The sequence below is a fragment of the Protopterus annectens genome, chromosome 3.part1, assembly GCF_019279795.1.
Source record: "Protopterus annectens isolate FY-2018-M chromosome 3.part1, PAN1.0, whole genome shotgun sequence".
Lineage (NCBI taxonomy): Eukaryota > Metazoa > Chordata > Ceratodontiformes > Protopteridae > Protopterus > Protopterus annectens.
In genome coordinates, this window is record NC_056732.1 from 329967315 (window position 1) to 329987873 (window position 20559).

The 20559-nt window shown below is 40.7% G+C and overlaps 1 protein-coding gene across 1 annotated transcript in view; it reads left to right on the forward strand.

Moving 5' to 3' along the window:
- The window catches only part of OXNAD1 (oxidoreductase NAD binding domain containing 1), a 369327-nt gene that overhangs the window by 338299 nt on the left and 10469 nt on the right, over positions 1-20559 (forward strand). Inside the window, exon 7 of the mRNA XM_044066774.1 lies at positions 5438-5546. Within this exon, the coding sequence (XP_043922709.1) occupies positions 5438-5546 (109 nt within the window). The remainder of the gene's footprint in view (positions 1-5437; positions 5547-20559) is intronic.

Genomic DNA, 20559 nt, shown 5'->3' on the forward strand with positions numbered 1-20559 from the left:
ACTGTGTGCAGAAACATCCATATTCTCAGCTAACAAAGGATTACCTTGTATATTTAAGAAACTTTGTAGTCACCTCCTTTGACTAGAGTTACCAATAGAATCAGCCTGTGGCACGGCTTCTGCATTTCCAGTGATACTTTCAGCCATGTCAGTCAGCAACAAGTCCTGCTGACTGTAAAGCTGTGCTCAAACACAAACCAAGTAATATGAACAAAAATGTAGAACACAGCACCACAGCAAACCAATAGAAAGCAGATGGCAAAGAGCAGTGTAAATTCCAAATAGACTTTTAGTCGAACACAGGTGATTGTTTTTAAATATTTGACATGCTGCTAATTTGTTGTATGGTCTGAAGAAGTGATTTTATCGTGAAAGCACTCACCTGTGTTCTAATAAAAGTCTATTTGGATTTTACACTGCTCTTTGCCATCTGCGTTTTATTGGTTTGTGGTGGTGCTGTGTTCTACATTTTTGTTCATACTACTTGGTTTGTGGTTGAGCACAGCTTTACAGTCAGTAGGATTTGTTTTGCCATATATATATATATATATATATATATATACACACACACACACACACACACACACACACACACACACACACACTGTATGTACGTGTGTGTGTATATATTTATTTATAAAATGTACACATGTGCAGATATGCTACCAGTAGTAAATGTGCTTGTTACATCAGTGCACAGTCCATCAACACCTACATATCAACTGCACAGTGAGTAAAAAAAAATGGAAATTCATGATTGCAAAAGGAACACGTTTTGTGTCCTTCTGCAATTGGTAAAAGAAACTAACATAAACACCACCAAAGCATCTTTTCTGCCGACAATCATCAGCGTGCAGTCTCTGATTCCACGCCTCTTAACTTCTACAAACTCTGTGGTTGACAACTGCAATCACAAGAGAAACTCCATAGTGGGTGTAACAGTTGCTGCTACATGAACTGATATTTTTTTGCATTCAGCTGAGAGTGCATTTGACAGCTTGTGGGATTCCAAAAAGCTGTTGCCAAACTGTGTTAGCAGACTACCCTGCATCCATATGAGTTTATTGTAGTATTCATTGTTGCCTGTTGCAGCCCTCACATTTGGGAAGTCATCCATGCAGATAGCCTGACTGGCTAGCCCAATTTCCAGAGCGTTATCTTTCCCCTGGGCTTTGCATGAAGCCCTCCAACCAGAATGCAAGTTCATTGGTGGTGTGAGAGGTGTGCTGAACAATGCAACTTTAGATCTTTTTTGCCACACAGTATTGCATAACCAAGTTTTATTGTACTGCCCATTCATTGGGCAGTTTGCTTTCAGGAGCCAGGAGAGTATCCCATGGGTATTTTTCTTATCTATTTTGTCAGAGCTAATTTAAAGAGTGTCTGCTTCTGACTAATTCTGATTCAGAATTTTTGAAAAGTTATTTATAAAGGTGACCAGTTGCATTATATTAAGATTCCCCACAAAGTCTTCCACAACTTTGTTTTGCCTCAGCCCAGAGCACAGTTTAAGCTCCTGTCTACACTGTGTGTTTTTCACCTTGAGGACAATCTGAAGAAGGCATCAGTTTCTCTATGAGCTCACACACAAAAGATAAGTGTGTGTGCCTGATTTTGTGCTGCTATGGCATTTGCCAAGAAATCCATGAATCTCAGTCCAAAGTAAGTACTTTGATAAGAGACATGTGGAAAAGGATCAGGAGACTGATGACCTCCCTTATGATAACTTGGGCCTCTCTGGGTCTGGCCCCTGTTGGCATGAAGAGGTGCTTTTGCAGCCCCGTGCTTTGCTGGGCCTCATTAAGGCCTCTGGCATGACAACTGTGCATATCACCACATCACTGGTGTCTCACTTGTCCTCCAGAATTGAGGTCACTGCTGCACTATCCCAAAATGGCCCTTAAACTGATTGACTTGTGACTAATCATCATTTTTCTTGGCTGTTTAATTTGGTCGACAGGAAATGTTACTGACTTTTGTATGAGAATGCTATAATATGGGGGTTGGGAAATGTGTTCTCTCTACAGTATTGTGTGATCTCGTAGTTGGTATATTTAATTAGCAGTGGGTGTGGGGGCCTCAGTCCCTCTACATGGTGGGGATTCAAGGGGGCAGCCTTTCCTCCTGCAAAAAACAATGTTTATAATTTGCATGCTCTGTGGGCTGTGTATTATAGCTTAATGGGACGTAGTTTGCTTTAGAATGCTTTCTGTTATGGTTTTAGTTGTGTTTTTGGGGTTGAGTTTTATTTTGAGAGAGAGAGAGACAGACAGCTTTGTGGTCTGACCTCACCGATGTGGACATGACATGGGAATTGGGGGGTGGGGGTGCAACACTGTCCCATGGTGGTAAGTACTAAGTACAATATATTTATAGGTTCATAGGTGTGTACTAGACTAATGGCCCTAGAGCCTTTACAAGCCTAGCCCATAGGATTACCCTGGCATCGTGCCACCCAACCTTAGTTCCCAGTGCCTCTGTCGAGTAGAGCCACTGGAGTGATCCCCGGGGTGAATTTTCTATTTCCCATCCACTCATCAAGATTTCTCTTGAAGAGGGCCAGTGAGGTGCTCTGCTTGACATGTATGGGAAGTCTATTCCATAGCATGGGCAGTCTCTGGGTTATGAACCTATCCCTTCAGCATGTTCTGTTGATTGTGATGATGAGGTTGAGGTCTCTGGAGCCTGTGGTGTGGAGGGACTGGGATTTCTTTAGATGTAGCATTTATAACAGAGCTGGGTCAGACATGGCTTTGTAAGTCGAGCAGAGATCACCTCTAAGTAGGTTTAAAGCCATATTCGATCCTCTAGTTGGGGTGCGCACTATCCAGTCCAGGGTGTTTGCGCTGATAAAATCCAGGAAACATTCTGCCTGTGAGTTAGAGGCAGTGTATGTTTCCAAGTCTATTGAGGGGTAGTGAGACTCTCATGAATAGGGGTATTTGTTTGGATGATGAGTACCCCTAGTAGATCTAGGTAAGAGTTGTGAGCTTCACGGATCATAGAAGGTGACCTGTAGCTGACCAGGACATGGTAAGGAACCTTGTGTATGGAGACTTGGAAGTGGATGATCTCCAGGTCATCATCCCGTTTAACCAACCTGGAGTTGTATGTGTTGCTAATAATGTAGATCAAAATACCTCTGCTCCTATTGGTCTAATTGTGTGGCAGGCACTGTAGCCTTCCACTGCCAGAGTACTTTCTGTGGCTTTAAACCAAGTCTCAGTAATAGCACAGATGTCTACATTCTTTGGAGTGAGGAGAGCTTGTAGAGTGTAGAGTTTCTTGTTTATGCTTCTAGGATTGAGGAGTAACACTTTAAGGTTGGTTTGAATTTTTTTTTTTTTGTTATGTTGGTAGTTTTGTGATTTTGACATTTACTAAAAAGGCACTAAGGGGGTGGATAAAGTTTTAACCGCTATCCAAAAGCCGAGAGGGGCAGGTGCAGACCATCTTTGGCATAGCTGTGTGGTCTGTTAACCATGTCCTCCCATGCTAATAGATATTGGATCCTCCTGAAGTGACACCAGAAACTATAAGCCAGTTATTGAAGTTAATCATTTTCTGTTCATACTGTGGCATCATCCTTAGTGAAGGTAGAATGCTGCTCAGTGCAAGGCACGTACTTGCCTGAGACACATATTCAGAGAGATCCATAATGTCCCTTTTCATGTAGTCTAGTGAGGTATGTCTCAGGTCATTTACGCCCACATGGACTATGATAGAATCATATTGGTACCTGTCAAGAAGTGACTTTAGTGTGTGTGTGTGTGTGTGTGTGTGTGTGTGTGTGTGTGTGTGTGAAATTGTATTGCATACTGTCAAAGCAAATGCAGTGTCAGAGAAGCTGAGGAGGTCCTTGACAGACCCTCACAAGTGAAAGCTCAAAGAAGAGGTTTTCCTGTAAATAATCCAACTGTGGGAAATGCTCAGTTAGATCTGTTCACCTTCTTTCAAAACAGATAGCTAAGCAAATTATGTTTCAGGACTCCTTGCAGCCAAGCTTGGAGAACAGCTGATCTACCATTCCTTTGATTGAGAATGTTCCTATATGCATTGACACAATTTCCAATGATTTCCACAAGCTTCCTCACAGACTGGATCTACTCAAACAAGATAGTAGGAGCTAGATGCATCTTGACCTAAAGCAACTGCATCTGACTGCCTGGAAGTCAGTTTAGATACCTTTTAGACATCTTTTTCATGAGGATGTGCTGTAGGTACTGAAAAAGGCAAGAAAGGCTGCTACTAGAAGACCAGTTTTGTTGAACATAATTGGGTCATTAATTAGTTGGGTAAAGTTGTAAAAGTCACAGCAGATGGAAGAGTTACTGTGGTTGGATGTGCTGGACAAATGGTTTGAGAAAGTCCCAATTTATATTAACACATCCTAGTATGATAGTTTCTTGGAATGTATTAGATAAAGCCTATGAATATACATCTTCCATTGTGGATGAGTTGATTGTGTAGTTAGTGAGAATGTAAAGAGCTGTTATGAAAAGTGTTTTACGGCTGTTGATTTGTAATGTTGTTGCCAGTTTTAGCATTAGATAAGGAGGGAGTAGAAAGATAGTTGCAGATTGTTTGAAAATGTAAATGAACACCACCTGCTCTTTTGGAAAGTCGGTAGAGTCTAAGAATATTGTAGTCTGATGGGATATATGCTCATTGGAAATGTAGTGGTTTCAGCCAGGTTTCAGTTAGTTTGAAGATACCAGGGCTATGGAGACTCCAGGTGTGAAGGGAGTCTAGTTTAATGCACAGAATTCAGATGTTGAAGTGGAATAGTGATGTCATAAGGGGAGTGAAGAATTGGCTGTTAGTGTTAATGTTAGAATCAGTATTTATTGTCTAGCCTTGTGAACTACGGAATATTCTGTTTAAATATAAAACAGTCTTTTTAATTAATAAACAGTAATTCAAGTGCTTCCCTTTCATTCATCACTATTTGTTCTAAAATAGTGGCTTGAACCATTACGACTATAACTAAGAATCATTAGTAAGAACTGCTGTCACTATTGTACTTCTAAAAATGCATAACTGCTGCACTAATTTCTTTCTTATGTATTTATTTTTGAAGAAGAATGCAGGAACATGTGTTACATATTTTTATATTGAAATGTAATACTTTGCAACCTACAGGACTAAATAATGAGTGTACCTAGGAAGACTACTTTGAATTAGACTTTTTATTGGTTAATTAATTTATTGTTTTTATGCTGATTGATTGTTCTATTTAAATGAGGTTTTATGTACCTGTCCTTCCCTTGAGAGGACATTAGCCATGTTGCTAAGTGTATGTTTTAGTTAAAATCTTTCTCACTTGTGCTGTTGTATTTATATTTATTTTGGATTGTCAAAAAATATTATCTGTATACAAAATGAAAGAAAAGCATGTTTAGTTGTTAAATTTATCACGCTTCCCCTTTTTATGCAGAAAACATTGCTAGATCTGGCAGATAAGTTTCCAGGGAAAATTGACTGCAGTTTTCATGTTACACAGCAGATAACACCAGTATGCGAGTACCTTAGGCCTTATGTAACTGGTAAGTATCAAGTAAGTTATATAAGTTTAAATTTGCCACAGCTTTACCACATTAACATAGATGTGGTCAGAATAATAGGAATGTACTGTCATTTCTGTTTTTGTAAATTATGTGTCTTGCCCAGTTGTGGTAGTTATTGTGCTACTAGTCAGTACCATTTACAGTCCTTTACAAGTCTTTTATATGTGCATTTCATTCAGTTTGTAAGATAGCTCTTTGAAATGTGCTTTTTTGTTTAATGTGTGAATGTGTGTATGTCTGTGTGTGAGTCTGTCCTTTTTGGTTAACGTCTTCATCATGCAATCTTAACAAGATTCCAATGATAGATTAACTTTTTGCAAGGCCTTTGCTGAAAGAGGTATCAGAGATACCAGTGTTTTAAGAAGTGTTTTCCACCCAGTACTTCATAACCTTGATGGCCCCCTGTGCTACTTCAGGCCACCCCTCAACTCTTAAAACATGCAGACATTGAAAATTTGCACAAAGGCCCTTGAAAAGTAGGTAAATCTGACCAAAAATCTGGACAGCTAATTAACATGGAATTTGCATATTGAACAGCATGGCTCCTCTCATGCCCAATAGAATTGAGGGACACACCACTCAGAGACATTGTGTCAAAGTAGAACAAAATATAAATAGCATAATCCTGTTTTAGTCAGATTAAGGTTTGACATTCCCTCTGCATACACCCAGTTTCCATTACCAGTGTCTAGTCAGTCTTATTCAGTATCAGTCCTGCCTGCCACTTGCTGGCATTGCACTTGACCTCCTTCCTTCCTTTGTGTTGCAGTTGCAGGTGTTGAGCTTACACTGCAGATGCAAGGAAAACAGCATGAGGTAGTCAGTTTTTCACAGAATCCCAGTCTTAGGAAGGGCTATTGTTTAGGATGTGGAAAACTTGTAAAGCATGGTCTTAGACTGTGGCCCAGGTTTTCAGGTATTTTTCACTTCTCCATCCAAAACAAATACTGACATTGATATTTCTGGGCCTTACAAGCAATTCAGTAGACATTTGGCACTGGTCTTGCTAACATGTCTTCAGTCAGCCATGCACCAAGTGTTTTGTTCCAAGCAGTGCTCTGTAATTTCTTCCCCAATGAGGAAGGAGAAAGCCCATGTGACTTATTTATTTAATTTAACCTTTATTGAATGGGTTACTCCCTACTAGGCTAGTGGCTTGTTTTCAGGGTAGACCTGAGTTGGTATTTATACTAGTAGATGAAATTTGGCCAGGACATGATGAACTTCCCCTAATTGTTGTGAGTGGGACCCATTTTGCTGGAGCACTTCCAGTTATGTTCCAGGTGCAGAGGGGGCCCAGAGAAACAAGGAGGCAGATGGAGAGAGAAAGAGATAATGGAATGGTAGGAGAGATGGAGGAGAAAGCAGACATTGAGACTGGAGAATTTGTGCAAGATTCTCAGGAGATGTCTCAAAGAAATATTTTTGATGGAAATGAGTCGGCAAATGATGGATGTATAATTACAACCCTACAGTCAGGAGGGCTGCAAGATGATTTACTTAAAGAAATGGTGATGATTTACTTAAAGAAATGGTGATGCAGAGTGACCCAGAACATGAAGGAGATGTTTCCTGGGCAGATATTATGGAGAAAATACAAAAGGAGGACACAGAGACAATCGTGAAGAATAGTGGTGAGATAGAAAAGAAAACACATGCAGAGAAAGTAAAATAAGGCAAAAGGGAAGTAGCAGAAAAGAAGGCAGAAGAAATTGAAAAATGGAAGTATGTGATAAGGATTCAAAATAAAGAAGACAAAGAAATGGACAGGTATGAAGTGAGAGACAATTTAATAGCTCCTTTGGGTGTAAAAGCACATGAGGTAAGAGTATTTATTCTTACTAACAGAGACATTTTGTGAAATTATATTTGAGACTTTTTCCAATGGAAAATTTTCTTGGAGAATATGAAAAAAAGAAAGCCTGTAAACCATGGAATCTTCATGTAATAAAAACATTTAACAGGGAAACAAAAAAGAAAATTCATGTACAGTTTCGAACAGAGGTGGAAAGAAACTCTGAAAGGACATTTCAAAAGTTTGTGTAAAGAAGTACTGGACATTGCAGAAGTTTAACAAAAGGGTTTTATGGACTGGTGGATGAGGTTATAAGATTGTGTTAAAAATAGAAAGAGAAAAAATATACATATATCAAGCATGATAAATGAAGAGGAGATTTGGGGTGTTGTAAAATAGTTGAGACAACCCAAAACATTGTATGTGTGTGTGTGTGTGTGTGTGTGTGTGTGTGTGTGTGTGTGTGTGTGTGTGTGTGTGTGTGTGTGTATAAAAAAGGGGACATGTGATAAGTAACTGTGATAAAAGGAAATGTTCTATTTGTGAGGAAATGGGATAGGATGCAAAAATGTGAATTGAAATGTTATAAATGTAACAAAATTAGATTTTCCAAGCATCTGCTCTAAGCTCCTCCCCTTACCCATAATCCCTCACATCTCCTACCTTCCCTCAGATCTCATTTGCCGCTTCATGCGTACGCATCGTGGTCTCTTTAGCTCCAAGTTGGGTGTAGTAAGTGGAAGTTTTTTCTGATATATTTAGTGTGTGTGTGTGTGTGTGTGTGTGTGTGTGTGTGTGTGTGGTCGATTATCAGCCCTTTCCTCCCCTTCGTTGTTCGTCGGTTTTCTGTTCAAATAAAAAAAAGTAGTTTAGAAAGTTAGTGTGTAGCCCTAACCCGACCTTAGTGTGTGTGTGTGTGTGTGTGTTAGTTTTGGCTGAGTAGGTTTTTGTGATGGCTGAGCAGCCAAAACCAACCTTTAAAAAATGCACAGTGTGTGGCCACAAGCTTTCACCAGCTGATGGCCACAGTCTGTGTGTTATTTGCCTGGGTGCTCCCCACCTATCTTTGCCTTGTAGTGTGTGTGCAGGATTCAACCCTAGGGCCTTGAAGGAAAGGAAGGCAAAGCTGGTAGCTAAGGGCCTACTACCATTTCTGCCTTGGACATGGTGACCTCGGCTCCAGTAGCCGATCAACCCCCCCCCCAGGCTGGGACTCAACCTCCCTCTAAGCCTTTTGAGGTGGGGACTAAAAGTAAAGACAAACAGGACAAGAGAGATAAGGAAAAGAGAGGGGAAAGGCACCGCAAGCGGTCTCCAGAGTGGGAGCCCCTTCCTGGCCCACCTACAAAAGTTGTCAGGACTACCTCTCCTCAACTCCACTCCCCGAGATTCTCCCCGGAGCTGACTGAACCCTCAGACAAGAGGCCTTCTTCGAGGTCATCGCATAGACCAGCTAGATCTGAGTCAGTCGCCTCCTCGCGGTTGACTAGGAGTCTGTCGGAGCTAGACATGGACAGGATGATGCGGAGGTTCATTCGGACCCAGATCCAAATGGGAGTCTTGCCAGGCCCCTCTCCAGCTGGAGAGGGGACCTTCATGCCCTTCTTCCGTCCAATCTCTCTTTGCCTGATCCGACCTGCGGTTTCGGGATTTATGGAATCGGAGCTGGGGGTTCAGCACTGACTGTTCCTCCAGCCTTGACACCGGCGATTACCTTGAGGACCTCGGATCAGACCTGCTCGGATCTGAGCAACTCTCGGGGCCAAGAATGGGGAGTCAGATCCAAGGGAACGGAGGTGACTTTGGCTCCAACTTTGTCAGATCTGAGCCATTCCTTCAGAACCCCGGCTACCTTGGCCTCAGCCCCGATCCTCATGGTGGAGCCGGGGAGATCTTCCTCCTTGTTGGTTGCTAAGGAGGTGCGCTCTCCTTCAGCCTTTGAAGTGGTGGAGAGTGTTCTCTCCCAAAGATTGAAACCCCAGCCCATCGCCTTGGACTCCACCCAGGCTCCCGTGGATTTGGTCATGACTCCCATCAGCTTGTCCCAGGGAGAGCCTGTGCTAGAGGACCCCCAGGTGGATCCTTTGGAGACATCATGGAGATCCTCCACCAGAGGAGAGGTTGGTCAGCCACAAAACCCTCTATGGATGAGTCAGTATTTCTGGAGGCCTTTGGCACGGGACATCTACATCCTGGGTATCCCCTCCTGCAGATCCCTTAGTGGACCTCATTACCACGCAGGCATGGAAGGAGCCTGTCACCATAGAGCCAATCCCTAAATGCCCGGACAGGATCCTCTCTCCTCCCACAGACAGACAGGCCTGGTACAAGGGATCCCCGGTGGATGCTATGGTGGTTGCAGCTGCCATCAAGAGAGAGCTAGCACAGGAAAGTTCTTTGGTCCACCCTCCGAACAAGGAGTCTAGGGTGGTGGATCGATTTGGGAAGCGAGTCTGTTCTTCAGCGACATTTTCTATATGAGCACTGAATTATTTGGTACACGTCATACAACTTCAGTGAGACCTAGTTACGGAGTTCGCTATGTCGCCCCCAGAGTCTCTCGCCAGAGGACAAGCAGCTGTTGTTGGTGAAAATGTCGACTCTAAAGTCTGTTTTGAACATGGCCATGCGTCTTCTTTCCCATGCCATGGAAGGAGTGGCTAGGGCGGCTGGGACCGGCATAACTATGAGGCGACACTCTTGGCTCAGACTATGTCAATTCGCAGACCCCTTCAAGGCATCATTCACCAATGCTCCCTTTGATGGTTCTTCCCTGTTCAGGAAGACAGTACATGTCACCCTGGTCCAGAGCGAGAAGGACTGGAAGAATCTGTCTGCCGTCGGAGTCCCCTTCTCTAGCCCTCAAAAATCTTTTTCTAGGAATCAGAGAGGGCAAAAGAGGATGTGGTTCCAAAAATCTCAGTTTTCCAGATCAAGTCCAGATTAGGTGTTTACTCCAGGTTCTTTTTCGTGCCAAAAAAGACGGGGGACCTCAGGCCTATATTGGACCTGTCAACCCTGAACCTGACCATAGCCAAGCAGAAATTCTGGATGATCACCTTGCAGTCCATTCTTCCTTACTTCCAGGAATGCAACTGGATGTGCTCGATAGACCTCCAGGACACTTACTACCATATCAAAATTTGCAGAAGCTCCAGGAGATTCCTTCACTTCTGGCTGGAAGCCAATCATTTCCAGTTCAGAGCCCTACCCTTTGGTCTCGCCACAGCCCTCAGGGTGTTTACCAAGGTTATGGCAGTCGTAGCGGCTCACCTGAGGCTTCAGGAAATTCAGGTGTTTCCTTACCTAGATGATTGGCTCCTCGCTGCTGCCACCAAGTGTCTACTTTGCATGGCCAGAGACTCCTTCCTGCATCTTGCAGTCAACCTAGGGATTACCATCAACATCTCCAAGTCCCGCTTGAACCCGACACAGACCTTGGAATTTATAGGGGCACGGCTAGACACTCTGCTGTTGCAAGTCTTTCTCGCACTGGACAAGGTCCAGAACCTACGGGCTCATGTGTCAGTGATCCTTGGCCCCAGAATGCCAACAGCAAGCGATGTTCTCCGAGCTCTAGGCTCCATGGCCTCAGCAATCTCAATCCTTCCCTGTGTGCGCCTTCACATGCGGGTGCTTCAGTGGACCCTGGAAGTTCAGTGGTCTCGGCTAGACCTCCCCATGGACTATCCCATAAGAATCAGCAGGGCCTGCAAAATGTCTCTTTTCTGGTGGCTTCAATCGTTGTAAATCTTGGCAGGTCGTCCCTTCATATCACCCACAGCCCAAGCCACAGTGACCACGGACGCCTACCAGCTCAGGTGGGGAGCACTATTTGGGGAGGACGGTCCAAGGCACATGGTCCCAGACTGAAACCAGATTGCATATCAGTGTTCTGGAGATGAGGGCAGTGCTTTTAGCATTGCAAGCCTTTCATGCTGTTCTTCCCCCGGGGACGATTGCAGTTCAGTCAGACAAACATGTCTGTTGTCTGGTACATCAACAAACAAGGAGGAACCAGATCTTACCCTCTCTGTCGCGAGGCCATGAGAGTGTGGGAGTGGGCGATCTCCACCAGTCGGTTTCTGATTGCAACGCACATCCTGGGATGCTCCAACATTTTAGTGGACAGACTGAGTCGGGCTATTCTAATGCCATATGAGTGGTCTCTGAAACAGTCAGTAGCGGAGGAGATCTTCCTTGCGTGGGGTCAACCTTGCTGCGATCTCTTTGCATCTCCTTCCAACGCGAAGTGCAGCGAGTTCTTCGCTTTGATCCCCTCACCAGGCGACTCCCCCAGAGACGCTGTTGTCCATGCTTAACTTCCCGGGTTACTGTATGCTTACCCCGCCCCCCAATTACCTCTCATTCCAAAGTTTCTTCAGAAAGCTTGCTGACTGGGGTGCATAGTGATCCTCATTGCCCCATTCTGGCCTCGTCAGGTGTGGTTCCCCTTCCTCTGGTCTAATTGTCTAACTCCTCCTCGGATTCTGGATCCTTGCCCGGATCTCATCTCGTCCCTCGGGCATCTATTCGCCTGATCTGGACAGCCTCAAGCTGACGGCTTGGTTGCTCCAGTTTCCTTGATTGCTAGGACTCCCGGTCTGTCATCTTCAGTAAAGACTATTTTGGTGGCATCCTGCAAAGCTTCCACTAGGAAGGTTTATCGCAGCAAATGGAAACTCTTCTCTATTTGGGCTTCTTAGAGGAACCTAGATCCCTTTACAGCCCCGGTTCCTGCAGTGTTGGAGTTTTTGTCCAGTATTTTCCAACAAGGGGCTAGTTCCTCTACGGTAGAAGTGCAACTGGCAGCCATCTATTATTTTCATGTCGGTGAAAATATGAATGCTCTGGCCTCTTTGAGACTGTGTAAAGCTTTCCTGAAAGGCACCTTACTTTTACACCCCCCTCCTCGGTTAAGATTCAGTCCCTCCTTGGGATCTTACCCTAGTTCTGCAGGCGTTGGTTGCTCTCCCCCTTCGAACCAGCAGCGTCAGTAGATTTGAAATTTTTATCCTGGAAGACAGCTTTCCTAGTGGCCATTACTTCGGCCAGAAGGGTTTCTGAGATCCAAGCTTTGTCTGCCGTGCCCCCTTACTTGATCTTTCATAAAGACAGGGTTTTGCTCCGACACGAACACTTCTTTCTTACCAAAAGTTTACTGTGAATCAAATATTAACCAGATGATTAATCTGCCTGTTTTCTTTCCAAATTTTCAGAACAAGGGTGAATATAAACTGCATTTGCCAGATGTTCATAGACAGCTTTGTTTCTATTTACACAGGACTAAACCTTTTCGTAATGTCTGACCAGTTATTCATGTCCTTTTCTAGACCCTTTTTGGGCAAAGCCATTTCCAAGGTCTCCTTAGCTAGATGGATTACACAGTGTATACTGCAAGTCTATAAGGATAAAGGTCTGTCCCCACCTGGTCCTGTTAAAGCTCATTCTACCAGATCTATAGCAACTTTTGCTGCTTTTTGGTCTAGGGTTTCACTGGATGATATTTGTGCAGCAGCGACCTGGGCAAGGTCACATACATTTGTTTCTCAGTATAAGTTGGATTTGATCTCTAGAGGGAGAGCATCCTTTGGCTCTGCGATGCTCAGGAATATCCTTCCATGAGGGCCTCCCAGGAGTTTTGGTAGCTGGGGACTGTCCCACAGGTTGCAGATAAATGAAGTTAACTACTTCAGATTAAGAACTTATGTACTCACCATAACATTCCATTTGAGTAGTTATACTTCATTTTCTGCAATCGTCCCGCCCTTCTTCCCCTGAACCTGTTCTAGGTTAATGCTGTTATTGAGTTGTTGATAGTTTGGATAGTGGCAAACTCGATCTGAGAGAAAGTAGAGATGTGAGGGATTATGCGTAAGGGGAGGAGCTTGGAGCAGATGCTTGGAAAATGTTGCCGGCTCGGATCCGATATGGATCCGAATACCCACAGGTTGCAGAAAATGAAGTATAACTACTCAGATGGAACGTTATGGTGAGTACATAACTTCTTCTTATAGACACATGCAGACAAAATGTCCTACATACATTTTTGCACTTTTGAAAATTAGGCAGAATTTCATTAAAGCATAGATTTCATTTATCTTGCTTCTAACTGAAATTTAATGAACAGTTGTAAGCAAATGCCAACAACATACTAAAAGTACACAATGTATGACCACATTTTCCTTTATATTTGATCAGTACAATTAATAGAGCTTTACGAAGTTCTCTCAACAGTAAGGAACAATAGTGATTATTGTTTTAAATGTCATACTTTTGTTCTATAGCAGACAAGAGCAGAATATGTATTAATATAACAGTAAGGGCTTTGGATCCTTAAAATTAACAGGGCTTTATGAAGTTACGTTACCTGTAAAGAAGAAAAGCACTTAATGTTTTAATAAACGTAGACATTTCTTGTTCACTACAAGACAGAAGTGGTGCATTATTTTTTTTAAGATTATGTACTTAAACTGATTGGCAAGCTTGAGACAGACTTACTTTTGCCATATGTTTTATTTTTTGTGATACTTTACGAACACAGTTGTAATGGATCACTGATAACTTCACATGTCCAGTAAATGAAAAGAAAAAAGGAGCTCATTGCTTCACCCCTCTCCAAGAACATTGTTCAGAAGCGCAGCAAAAATCCTGTACATTGTATATATAAAAAAAAAAAAAGTTTAATTTCACTCTGCATCTCTGCTGAGCTATGTGCCGCAGCCTGGTAATGCAACAGGTCATAGCTGTGAGGGGCCAGAACTTAAAATGAAAAAAAAAAAAAACAGAATTTAAAGGGGCCCTGTAAAACTAACTAACTAAATAAAAATAACACTTCCATGGAACCAACAGCATATCTGGCTGCTTCCTGGCAACCAGCCTGTCGCAAACATCTTCACTCAGTCTGTCCACTGGGTACGCAAATGCAGACTGCTGAAACACCATAGTCTTCCCCATCTGTAAGGGTGGTTGCTTTACTGACCCCAGGTAACTATAGGGCCATCAGCTTTGCTAACCTTATTGGTAAAGCCATAGAACAAACTGTTGTGAAACTAATAAAAACTTACATGCTTGCATATTCTAGACCCTTTGTAGTTTGGCTTTGTCAAGGGTACCGTGCACCTTCTTACTCTATCTTGTAACCTTCTTCAAAAAAGTCACCAAAGTTCTAGATGAAAGGCTTCCAGTCCACACAGCTTATCTGGATTTTGCCACAGCATTTGGTAACCATTCCCCACTATGACTTCTTAAATAGGCGAACCCAACTAAATATCAACCCATTTGTAGTTTAACTAGCTATCAGATAGAACATACTCAATCAAAATAAATGGAATCCTCTCCAGTAGGCAAACTGTAGCTTGTGGCTTCCCTCAAGGTTCTGTTGTAAATGCTAAAGAAAATAGCTAGAGAGCAGGTTGTAGTTCAGGAAGGAGAGTGAACCTAAGCTGTTATCCAGAAGTTCCAAAGTTTTCATATTAAATGCCTCCAAATCTTTGAAATAAGTCGCTCTGAGTCAATAACTGTTTAAAGAAGCTTTATTTGGAAAGCTTTCGTCTTATAGACTTTGTCAGATCGAAAAAAAAAAATTGATAAATCTTTAAGTCATCAACTATTGCCTTAAATGTAGAAAATAACTTACACACACACACACACACACACACACACACACACACACACACACACACACATCCTAAAAGATAATGCATGCCAGACAAATCAGTTCCCTGTATTAAAAATATGCTTCATTGAGTCTGAGGATTCTAGAGCAGCAACTGTGCTTTTATTTTCCAGATGTTGGCATCAGTTTTTTCTCAGTGTTTTTCCAATATTAGCAAATTCCTTCTGTTGCAAGCAGACAGAGTACATATTGGTCCTTTCTAAAAGGAGATAACTAAAGACATCCTACTCTGGTAAAGCAAATAGTATTGTCAGTCCTTATCAAAAAGGAATGCCCATTGTGGAGTTCTCAACAGTGTTACAACCAGGCATGTGTAATCATGTTGTATCAGGTTGCTAGAATTTTCTTTTCCTTTTCATGTCGGCTGTACATACTAAGGCAGTTAGGAAAACAATCCTTGAACATGTCAGCATGAACTGTTTCTTCTCACTTTTTCTTGATTATTGCAGCACTTGTATTATACAAACTGAAGAATGCCTGGTATTGACCACTTATTTTGTGTGCCAGTCTGACTTGTAATTATGATTAGAAAAGCATATGTTAAAATATACATAGACATATTATTCCTATTTCAATACACAAAAAAAAAAAACAGTGACCACATCCAGACATTTGGTAAGTAGCATTACCAGAAAAATAGTGCAAGTTTAATTTGCTAATCTAATTAAGCCATCAAATTAAAAAACTGATGCATACTCTTGCATAGTAAATTATGTTGTGTAAGAGAAACGTCATCTCCTTAGGACTGTCTTTCTTTCTATCTGTGTCTTAAAGAAAAAAGAGAGAGAATAGTATAAAACTCTCATGTATAGCATTATTGACTGACAAATTGAACAGAAAATGTTAAATTATGAGAGGTACGATTATTAGTAGTACAATTGTTCATAATGCCGCTAACCAACCATTCCTCTCAACTGTGCAGAGTTTTGCAGAACGTCCTAATTTGTCCTCATGTTCTGCTCCATCTTTTGTACAATAGGTTATGAATGGTGTTTTCATCATATGCCAAAAGGAAGCCTAGCTACCAAAATACATTAGAATTCAGATACATTTCTGTTGATATATGCTTGAATTACAGTGGGCATGATGATTAAGTTGTCCAGTCAGCTTATGCGTTTTGTAATAATAATGCCCCTTCATTGCATAATTCTGCTTAATACACTACTAAAATACTTCCAATTAACTGACAGTGCAGGAAAAATTAAAAAGTATTACCAAACAATAATAAAAACCACCATTCAAAAATGCATACATCTTTATTCTGTATACTAATTAAGCAGTTTACAACAACCTTTTAAAATCAGTGGGGAATGATAATTTATTTATTTATTTAAAATTTGTTTACCAGGAAAGTCCAACTAGGACAGAGCCCATTTTTAGCAGAGGGCTGGGGAGAAAAGCCTAAAGAAGTCATATAGAATGGATAACTGGGATACAGACACCCATAAATACTGTGTAATGTTTTATAGTATGTATATGAATATGTTGGTGTGTGTTTGTATGTGTGTATATAATTGACTTCAAACTGAGCAATGTCTAAATTTAAATAAAAAAATGCCATATCTCAGTATTTGCAAAACATTATGACACTTTATATTACACTAATTAAATGCTTTTGTCCTCTGTACTTTATTTGGGATTTGTAGTCATATGGTGTTGGAGGAGCTGGAATCCTTGGTTGTCACAAATGTTTGTACCAGCTCATTTCGTCTTCATGCTTTGTCTGTCTTTGTAAATGATTTTGTAAAGTGGACCATTTGGTATAGTGATTCTTGTGCTTCCATTTCTTATTGTGGTGGAGTCTCATTCCACAACCCATGTACCAAATTTTCACCATGAAATAACCATTTTCTCCTTCTTTAAAGTAGTGTGTAGGAGTTCTTAGGTGATTCTTGTATTTATAGTCTCTTCAAGAAAGTCTGTTTCTGTTTGCCATCAGGTTTCTTCTCTCTGAAATTACAAAGTGAAACTATGCAGTTAAAAAGTTGTAAAATTCCCAGAATTTCAGTAGATTTATGGCCCCAGAAGAGGGAAGACAGCTATAAGTGATATTACACTTCAAAAGGGCTGGGAATTGAGATGGAATAAAGCGATTAGTAGATTGTTGGTCTGGGGAGTGAAGCTTACCTTGTCCACATGTCGAAAGACTCAAAAAGTTTATGACCCCAGTGGGTGATTAAAGAACGGGCTACAAATACCTTGTTATACAAGTTTCCTTGGCTAAAAATCTTACATGTGATGGGGAAGTTTGTGTAAGGGCCAGAGAGACAAATTCCTAAAGTAAGTGTCATGATATTTCATTCATATTCAACACTGTGTGCATTAAAAAAAACTGAATAGTATAGGAATGTCACAGTATGGTAATGTAAGGATTTTCTTATGGGGAGAAAAGTAACACTCTGGAAAAATGAAATGCTATTTAGGCAAGGTGTTGTCCTTTAAGTTCGTCATTGTCTTTGGACATGCTGCTTTAGCGGTAGAGAGCTCACTACAAATCCACTGTGGTTCAGAATTGATGGGAGTCAAGCAGAAAAACTTATCCAGCTCACTTTTTGGTGGGTGGGTGGGGGACAAGTTCTTGACTCTTCAGACTCTGGACTACTTCTAAAGGTTAAGCCTTTGTCGATAAGCATGGATAACTATATGGTAGTGGGGTGCCTAAACAACACCACTAGGCCTCATTGCCAGTTCCACTGCAGGGAAATGTTTTTTTCTACCCAAGAGTAGGTGAGTGTCTACTGGATTTTTATGATGGCACTTGTTATTTCAATGGAAAGCAACTCATAGGCTAGCAAACATGAAATGCCATAGCCATTCCTCTTCCTGGGGCTTCAGTTAACTCTCTGTTGTGTTGTATCATCTTCCAAATGTAGGACATCTTAGATGTTCACTTTTTTGCTGTGTGAAAGAATCTTATTTATACAAAATGTGTTCCCTTCAGCAGGGTGGGGGCAGTTGCCAGTGGAAAGCAGATGTATAATATGTGAACTCTTAATGAAAGCTTCCATTGCTAACACTAGTTGGGGAAACATTTTCTTAAAAGGGATTCATAATTCCAAGTGTAGTGTAAAGAAACCACAAAAAATCACTGTGGAAGTCCAATAAAGGGAGAGAACTGACAAAGAATAGTGTTTATTAAGCAATTCCTGCACAAATACACCCACATACACGAACGTTGTAAGTCTTGCCAATATGTTTTTGTTTTCCACTTCATCAGATGTAAAAAGCAATGAAATTACAAAGGACAGAATTTATACCAAATTTGAACTAATGGCTTAAAAAAAGAACCAATCAAATCCTACAAACAATTAATCCCTTCCAAAACGTGAATATGCATGTCTAACTCATAAGTATGCAAATTTGAATTACTAAAACTCCTACAATACATTTTTAAAAGTCTAAAAAACAATGTTTTAAACTAATAAAAACTAGAATGATTAATTACAAAAGATCCAACATGCACATTAGTTAAAATACTGTAAATATATTCATATAAATACTTAATAATATGTTACAATCAAGTAAGCTTTGCAATAAATAAATAAATAAATAAATATGTAAATAGATGCCCTCTAGTGGACTAAAATGCCAATTACAACTTGGTTGATCTTATTTTTAAAACTGGAAGAATGGACAACATGTCATTCAAACCAGGGAATTCCGTGGTTTCTAAGACAATTTGCCAATAAAGCTCACGGTATTCAAGTTTTGTTTCCCACATGCCCCCTCTGATTTCTTTAGGAACTGCCTCTAAAACAAAAAACAAAAATGAAATTTGTGGACAGATGGACATATGTCTAAACAAAGCATTATTAGAATTTGATTTACTTATTTCGTACATATGTTCATATATGCGTGTTTTTAGTTTTCTTTGTGTCTTGCCAATGTAAAATGAACTGCAAATCCTGCACGAAGCAAGGTACACAATTCCACTCGTATTACAATTGGCAGAACATTTACTAGTAATAGTTCTGTCCCTACTACCTATTACCAAAGTAGATGAATTAATAAGATAGGGGCACTGAGAACATGTACCACATTTAAAAGTCCCTATCCTTTTGGTATTAACTTGTTTTGTAGAAGAACAACCGTATTCAAAAAGATTTTTTAAATTCCTTTCTTTCCTATAGGTAAAAGTTAATGTATCCCTAAAGAGGGGGGCCAAATCAGAAATTTCCTTAAATTTCTCTCATTCTTTACTAATAATGTTCCTAATGGTACCTGCATCTCCATTAAAGTCCAAAACATAAGTTGACTTACCTTCACTAAAAGGATTGAACTGACTAGAGGGGTTCCACAAGGGAGCATCCACTCCCAAAATAGTTGCAAATCTACCTAATCTACCATTTTTTACCTCTGTTGTAACTTGCTCAATAACTTGGATAGGATAACCTCTCTCTAGAAACATTCGACACACAAACTCACACTCATTATAAAAATCTTTGTCAGTGGACGTCATACGACTAATTCTGACAAGTTGTCCTTTTAGTAAATTCTTTTTTTTGAAAAAAAAGGGTGACCGCTGGTAAAATGCAAATATGAATTTGAAAAAGTATTTTTTCTATATACCTTTGAGACAAACATACCCTGGTCCAATGTAATGTGAACGTCCAAATAAATAAGCTCATGTAAGTTTATATTGTGTGTAAATTGCAAAAAATGTGATGTACTTTTTAAATATTCCAGAAAATCATAAAACCTATCCATGGTATCCGTCCAAAAAATAACAATATCGTCCAAAAAACGCTTGTAAAGGGAACAACAACTTTTAAATTCACTATTCAACACATATGTGTTCTCCCACCAGGTTAAAATGATGTTAGCATAAGTGGGGGCACATTTAGCCCCCATAGCCACTCCCTTAATTTGTTTGTAAAATTCACCTTCAAAAAACATAAAATTGTTGTTTAAAACAACCCCATTAACAGTAAACTGGTGTTAAAATCATTATTGGAAAATTGTCCACCAGAAATCATTGCTTGTTCCAACCATTGTAAACCAATATCGTGAGGAATACTCCCAAATAAATCCACTATATCTAAAGTAACAAATATTAAATTCTCTTTAAAGAGATCCGGTTTCAACTGTCTAAGAAAGTCCCTGGAATCCTTAAGTACGGATGGACCCAACCAAGACAAATCTTTTAACTCAACATCTACAAACTTGGCCAAAGGGGCCGTAATGGAACCTTCAGAAGAAACAATTAAATGAAGAGGAGGATCCATAAAATTTTTATGGACCTTTGGAATCATGAACACAGAGGAAACTCTAGGATTTTTATTGTAGCTGGTGATTCACTTCTGAGTGTTTTTCTCCTGAGGCTTAAATAAGAGCTCTTCCAAAGTTGTGCACCACCAACTGTAGTATCCTTAAGTGTAGTAGGGGATAGCTCTTCTTGTACTTTGCACCTAGTAGACATAGTGCTGCTGTGAGTTAACAAGTGCTGTTAAAATAACTGGCTTTTTGCATCATTTGTCACCAGACAACTAGCAACACTTGGCTGGATTGAAGAACATTTC